The 7,419-nt window shown below is 32.0% G+C and overlaps 2 protein-coding genes across 6 annotated transcripts in view; one reads left to right on the top strand and one right to left on the bottom strand.

Annotated features, from left to right (window-relative positions):
- LOC108579690 (RNA-binding protein squid) overlaps positions 1–5,586 on the bottom strand; it is a 10,340-nt gene extending 4,754 nt beyond the window's left edge. For 3 of the 5 annotated variants that reach the window (XM_017943280.1, XM_017943296.1, XM_017943306.1), the window contains exons 1-7: positions 5,342–5,586; positions 2,273–2,308; positions 1,944–1,984; positions 1,623–1,750; positions 1,292–1,438; positions 1,074–1,205; positions 729–996 (exon numbers count right to left, since the gene is read on the bottom strand). In XM_017943280.1, coding sequence (XP_017798769.1) covers positions 729–996; positions 1,074–1,205; positions 1,292–1,438; positions 1,623–1,750; positions 1,944–1,984; positions 2,273–2,308; positions 5,342–5,466 — 877 coding nt within the window. In that variant the 5' untranslated portion in view covers positions 5,467–5,586. The remainder of the gene's footprint in view (positions 1–728; positions 997–1,073; positions 1,206–1,291; positions 1,439–1,622; positions 1,751–1,943; positions 1,985–2,272; positions 2,309–5,341) is intronic. The other 2 variants (XM_017943288.1, XM_017943313.1) reach the window with 1 other exon arrangement.
- A 1,499-nt stretch (positions 5,587–7,085) lies between these two features.
- Positions 7,086–7,419, top strand: part of LOC108579823 — a 4,545-nt gene continuing 4,211 nt past the window's right edge. Inside the window, exons 1-2 of the mRNA XM_017943449.1 lie at positions 7,086–7,103; positions 7,202–7,325. Coding sequence (XP_017798938.1) covers positions 7,086–7,103; positions 7,202–7,325 — 142 coding nt within the window. The remainder of the gene's footprint in view (positions 7,104–7,201; positions 7,326–7,419) is intronic.

Here is a 7,419-nt window from a genome sequence, read left to right as displayed (position 1 = left end):
ATAATAAAACAAATTTTTATAGAGGATATGGATAATTAAAACTTCGTGTCAGGTAATTTTGAAAATTTTTATCAAGATCTGATTGCTATTTCTTAAATTCGTCCCATATGCATGTGGCTCAAACATTTGTTCCTGTTATATCTGACCGTATATTCATTATTATCTAACATTTGTGAAATTGTTTCATAAACAAATAAAGAATTCTATTGATGTAATTTGAAATTCTAAAACACGTTTTATTGATTTTTTGCAGTCTTTGCACAAACTTAGAAAGATCGTTTCTCTAATTTTCTAATTTGTATTATTATTTAATCTTTAGTTCATTCCGAAAGCTATTGCATCAGTTAGTTGTTAAATTAATATGTAAAAGAATATATTTCATTCTAAGAATTTAAGCATTTAACTTTACTGAAGTGAATTTTTGCTATTTGAGCATACACACGTGACAAAAATGTATGATGTTAACTTTGAATGATTTAAAATTTTTATACAATTCTATAAACTACGTTGTTAAAAAATAAACGAAACATATAGAGGTAAATGGACAGGTTAAACATAATACTTGTAATATCTATGAAATATGTTCGTCTGCCGAATACACTGGGACGGTAGCAGCAGATAATCATCTGCTATTGATTATTATAAAAAAGAAAAACTAAATTTTTCAATATAATCCTACACAGCGATAAACGCGTGTAAGTTCTTCTAGTAATAATCAATAAAATTACCGTATCCACTGTAGTCGTAACCACCATAGCCGCCGTACCCACCGCCGTAATAATCGTAGCCTCCTCCGTATCCATCATAGCCACCGCCATAACCGCCTTGGCCGTAACCGCCGCCATAACCGCCTCCATATCCACCCTGGCCCCAGCCACCTTGACCACCAAAACCTCGTCCTCTGCCTCCCCTCCCGCCACGACCTCCGCGACCGCCAGCACCGCCACGCATTCCTCCCATACCATCTGGTTTAGGAGTTGCTTTCTTTACATCAACCTATTTAACATATTTGAATATTTTAGTGCTTGGTTAATATGTATATTAATTAACTATCTTATTAATGTTAAACGTACCTCTTTACCATTGATTGTCTGTTTCGGAGTTTTTAATAATTCATTTACTACTTGTTCCGATTCAAAAGTAATGAAGCAGAACCCTTTCCTCTGGTTCTTTGTCTTGTCAAATGGCATTTCTACTTCAACAATCTATGAGATACATACATTCACTTACATTATATTTACACCCAATAATGAATAAATATTTGTAAAGTGGCATAAAATTGAGTACTTACTGTTCCAAACTGAGAGAAGAAATTCTTGATATCTTCATCTGACAATTCTGTTGAAAGACCACCTACAAAGATTTTACCATGCCTGGCTTTTGCTTTTTTAGGATCAACCTTCTTATTATTAATTATATGGTCACCAGCTGCCATAATCTGAAATATAAGTAATCTTTATCAAATTTGTGATTATTGAAATTTGTAAAAATTATTATTTTCAATTTTTCTTCAGAAATGGACTATCTTCAAATTCATTCAGTAGCAGAACTGGTCATAATTATCATCATTTATACCTTGAAAGCATTTGACTTCATTAGTGTGTACGATTTTACTATATTACCTTGTCTAGCGACTCTGCTTTCGCAAAAACAATAAAAGCGAATCCTCGTGACCGTCCAGTATTAGGATCTGTTTTGACATTGATACTTTCAATATCTCCATATGTGCCAAAATGATCCCTCAATTCCTCTGAAAATAAACATACTTAATTAGAAAATAGCAATTAAACTGTTTAATTCCTTACACTACTTAATTGAAACAAAAACTCAGAATTATATTTAATCTCATATGACTTATGTCATCTGAAGGTGTCCTAAGATAATAAATGACATCATTGTACAGGAAAATATAAGTTTTGAAGAATAATGAAAAAAATACTTACTATCTGTAGTTTCCCAACTTAATCCACCCACAAACAATTTCCTGCAAAAAGTAAAAATAAAGTAATATTTGAATTAAAACAAACGTTTCTTGCAGAATGTTATTGTGAAAGTTCAATTAAATAAAATATTGAAGTTTTTAAATTTTTGCAATTATATAAATTTATGAACTTTTAATATACTATATAGCTATTTAGGAAAAATTGTTTCTCTAATTTGCAATTCATGTATGACATACCTCTGATTTTTTAAATATTTAAATACATTTAAAGCATTTACTGTTATGCAAGAATTTAAAAAGATGGCAAACAATAATAAAAAGTGGATGTACCTATCATTTAAAGAATCCTGGTTACCTCCAGTTGACCTGTAAAGCAATGTAGTGTATTTTATTATGACGATCTTTGAAATTTATATTAATTTTAAGGACTAAGAATGAAGCAAAAGTTTAAGTTTTGTTACAAATCATTTCCATTTATATTTAAAAAAAGGAGTTTGACTTGACCCCTGGAAAAATTAGAATCAGAGTTACAATATTAAAATTTAGTATTGACAATATACAAGAAATGCAATAGACCAGTAGTATATCATTTGGTAAAGGGGCACTGGATAAACAATTGATTAAGTGACCTACATTAATGTCTACTTTAAAATTTGGAAAAATATCTTTGCGAGAATAAAATTATCTTAATTTGATAGTTACGATATTAATAAGAACATGAAAATACCATTCCTAGAATAAATGAACTCACTGATACAATCTTATCATATGAAAAGATGCATTTGTCCTTAATAAGAAACATAGGATTATATCAAACCATGAGAAGACTGCTTTGCACACCACATAGACCTTGATTTGAACTTCAGATAAATGAACTTATCAACAAAAATTAAAGGAAAAATCTTTGAAAAAAGTATATATGTAAAAATTAACGCATTGAGAGAGCAAAGTACTTTTCACGACGTTCATGTGAACCCGAACAATAGTTATAACTCCAGTTGACATACAGCTGCTCCTAAAGGAAATAAGATTTAACTTTTCCAAGTTGTACTCTGACTGCTGATTGGCCCAAAGAATTGACATATTGTAGATAGACTGCAACTCTATTAAAAAGCTAAAAAAATTGTTTCCACATTACAAGTTAATGATGGTCACTTCTTGATACTTTTTAAATATCTATATGCACACAATATTTGATGTTTATTTATATGTATGTTTACGTATGTATATTATTTCTCTCTCTTTGTTTATTCATCAGCTAAATATTATTATGTTTTTCAAGTCCTGATATACTTTTCAGCCTTTTCATATACAAATATAATAAGCTGCAATATTTTTCACTTTTCTGGCAGTGTGATGATAGTTGTCTGTACTTAGATTGATCTTTTCATATATCATCTAGGGCTGGTGATAAATACCGTAGGCACCAGTCACTCGCCGGTAATCAGTTGTTGGTCGGGTCACGGTTAGCCGGTTGCGAGCCGCCCGCCATAATCGCACTGGGTCGTTTGCCACCTGCAGATCAAGCCACATAAACTGGGTTAATGGCATTCCGACCTATCGGAGTTTTTCGCATTGGCCCTAGTGACTCTGTGCTTTGATCACGCCCAAACAGCATTGACATCTGATCAGAAATTACTCTACGCGTGACCCAGCAGGCAAGTGTGTGTCTGTGCGAGACTTATTGATCTGACGTAATTGACTCGATTTCCAGTGCTTGTGTTGTGACGAAACATGACAGACTTGAACTTGACGTAGACTTCTCACAATAATTCAGACTCAGAAGTCAATCATAAGGCTTCACGGTTCAGTTCACAGATCCCAGGTAAGCGTACATATTGTCAATCGTGAACAATTGACTAACCAGAATTCTGCTGCAATGAATCAATGAGGAAGACTCAGCTGGCCAAAAATGCATTTCAAAGTTTATGCTCTATAAAAATATTACAATTATTATTTGCGCAACGTGTAGAAATTTTTATCATTTGATGAAATCACAATTTCTTTTTATGAATTACAAAACTATAATAGAATTAACTAGGAAGGAGAGCAGAAATAAGGAGTTTACACAAAATTACAAAATTTTAAACAGATAAATGTATACCTCGCAACAACAGCACATATAAAGTTACAACTAATACTTATTATTCTTATATGTATATAATTAGCTTATCATAATTTTGCAATAAAGAACATGCAATTCTTATTTTTGTTTTTTTGTTCCTCTTTTTTTACTTGTACATTAAATTGATATAGTAAATATGGGAATACCAGCTTTCAGTTGTTTACTTTTGTTACTTTCTACATAGAAATCACATCCTTTAACACACACACATATGTAGTTTTGTAATGGGTGAGAGGAAGCATACCTCCAAATTTTGATCTTAAACAGAATATGAATAGATAAAAATAACTTTGCATTTGATGTTTACCACTTATATAACTTTTCATAATGCAAGAGTGCAAAAAATTGTGAACATATTTAGAAAATTTGAAGGTTACATCTTCTTTCCCGATATCAATTTAAGTAGTTCTACTAGTTACAATCTAAAGTAGCTTACCCATATTGCAAAAACATACCCCAAACTATGTAAGAGTTCGTGACAATCCAAAGCTGTAGGGATATAAAGAAAAAAAAGTCGAATCCCTTTGGTATACAACCCAAAATGCTGTGACAATGGTAAGAAAGTAAGAACGAACGTATAATGCGATATTACAAAATATTTACATAGACTGTGTCCGTACATCAACATTGACATCTAAACTCGTCGATGGGCAAATCGTCCAGCTCGAGATCTCGTTACGCTGAAAAGGGGGGAAGGCGTGGTGCTGTGCCACCAGCCACCAAAAATTCTTACAATCTATGAACATTTCTAATAAATATCACGACGATACTAAATAATCAAGGATTACGCATTACCCTCCCTGAATAAACTACATACTCATTATATTTATGTAAAATATTATTTAGTAGTATTCTGGTTTGATGCATAAATGCGTGTTGTGCGTGAAAAACACGAGGACGTGATACAATGTAATAGTAACAAAAGATTTAAAAAACGAGCCCAAGCAAAGCGCATCGAAATTGTGCGTAAAATTTAGTTTAGCATTAAGGATTGATACCTAGGATTTTTTTATACTGCAGCAATATAAAAGAAGTTAACTGCAATAGTAAAAACGCTCGCTTTAGAACCGATGGGAACGGATTAGAATTTTCGGGATCTCGCATATCCGCCATTTTGTCATTCACGACAATCGTATCGCACAAAGCAATTCTCGCTTGGAAGCTTTACTGTATATTCCCGCGCGTTTAAAGTCTCAAGTGACACGAAATCGATATTTTTGTAAAACAATGTTTGATTTAAGTACAAGATCGAGATTATAGACGAAAAAGGTTACCTGTCCTCTTGCGATTCTTGGCCATTTTCTGCGGCGTCCCCGCCGCCGTTCTCTGCTTCGCCGTTCTGCTCGAAGTTTTGATCGGCTATATCTTCGCTGAAGTCCTTGTTCTCCTGATCGGCCATAGTTTATAATACTTTGTTTTTATTTTTCTAATGAGACACTGAAAACACAATTATAAATCGCGTTTTAACGAATAATTAAATACACTACACGAGCTAACACACTCTCACGTCCGTACTGATCGGCCGCCGAATAGAGAAGGGAGAGGACTTGCGCTCAGTTTGACTCAGGAGATTCCGCGCAAAGCATCATGGAATCTCTTTTACTTCCCCTCTAAAAGGTCTCTGAGCCAATCAGATTTCAGCGTGCAGTACCGTAACTTTAACATTTAACACCTGGTCAGTTTACAATTTCTAAAAATATTTACATTATTCACAGTATGCTCTATACAATATAAAGAAAAAGGCGTATAATTGCTGTCACATTATAATTTATGTGTAATTAATCTTTAATATTTAATTTGTTTAATTTAATTTGTTGAATTTAAGTGCAATGAAATGAAATCAAATAAAATTCTGTAAATTATAAGTCGATTTAACAATTAAATAATATAGTTAACATTAAAAGATTTTTATAGCATTTTTTCTTTTACAGTTTACTGAAATTCATATAATTGGATATTTCATCAATTAGGTCAGTGTTTTGTTTTAAATCTGGAATTATATAAAATAACCTAATTCTCAAGAAAGCAATGAATTGCCAACATTTCAAAGCATTGTTACGCCCCTATTACACCAATCGATGTTGCCGAGTATTCCAGTGATGCTAAGGGGGAATAGTGGATATCTTGGCATGCATACGAAAATTGTAGTCTCGCGTGGGGAATGGAGCGAAAACGAAGGGCCAATAAGATTCGTTGCAAATGCTGAGTAATGCATGTGAGCCAATAGGAATACGTTGAAGAACCGACTCCATTCGGTGATATCACTTCCCAGAATTCTATGCGCGTAACATCTAAGAAAAATCAATAAAATATTACTTCTAAATTTACTTTGGTATAATTATTTCGTTGTTTTACACCGTTATAATTTTATTTTTGTTGTCTGATTATCATTAATTATTTCAATACAGGAGCTGAAAAAAGAATTCGATTTTTATGTTAATACCCAATAAAAGCGGGAAACGCTTACCGTTCATTCTACGTTTTCATTGTAAGCGTGTGAGGGACGTTTGTAGTTGGCGCTAGCATCAGTATAGATGTCGCTGAATTTCTATAGAAAATTCCTAAAATATATTACATATGTAGCAGTGATCATATATTTTAATCCTGAATTCATTACTTTGTAAAATTGTACCTTTGTCATAATAAATTATTATTTCCTTTGGAGTTTATTAATTTAGGAATGTTTTTACACATTTTAAATACTGCATGCTGCTATTCATTGCTATAATTACAACGAAACATTGTTATTAATTATTGCTGTTGATTCTTCTTAAGTTAATTAATGTTTTACTTATTCATTTATAAAGCTGTATACTTTAGTAATTAATATCACATGTGATAGTTATAAACATTTAACTAATTAAAGTTATTTACTGAAAATAACATTTTATATTTGCGTTAAAATGTTACGCTTGTTTTTTGTTTGTTAACTGATATACAGTTTATCATTTGTGAAATTTATAGATGTTTATACAGTAAAATTTTTGTAATACTTAACGTGTTTTTTTAGTTGACCAAATGCCCGAGGAGCAGAAGGTGAAGTTATATTCCTGCCATATTTTCTAACATAAGATGTGCAGAGAAAATACTTCTATTCCAGACGATTTCTCACATTTAACATATTCTGCCCATAGATTTTGAGGCTACAAGATGTTTGGCGCACTTGTAATAAAATACGAGCGGCAATATTTCGCGTGGGTTTTAATTTATGGGATTTTTATAAATCGCTAGATCCTAATAATAATTGTTTAATATCAGGTATAATTACATAATTTATACTATTGTATTAATTTGCTCTTCATTTTAATTCTTCATTTTAAATCTATTCATTCATTTGTATAACCCTATGTTT

The sequence above is a fragment of the Habropoda laboriosa genome, unplaced genomic scaffold (assembly GCF_001263275.1).
Source record: "Habropoda laboriosa isolate 0110345459 unplaced genomic scaffold, ASM126327v1 scaffold39, whole genome shotgun sequence".
NCBI lineage: Eukaryota > Metazoa > Arthropoda > Insecta > Hymenoptera > Apidae > Habropoda > Habropoda laboriosa.
This window is presented reverse-complemented; position numbering and strand designations above follow the sequence as displayed.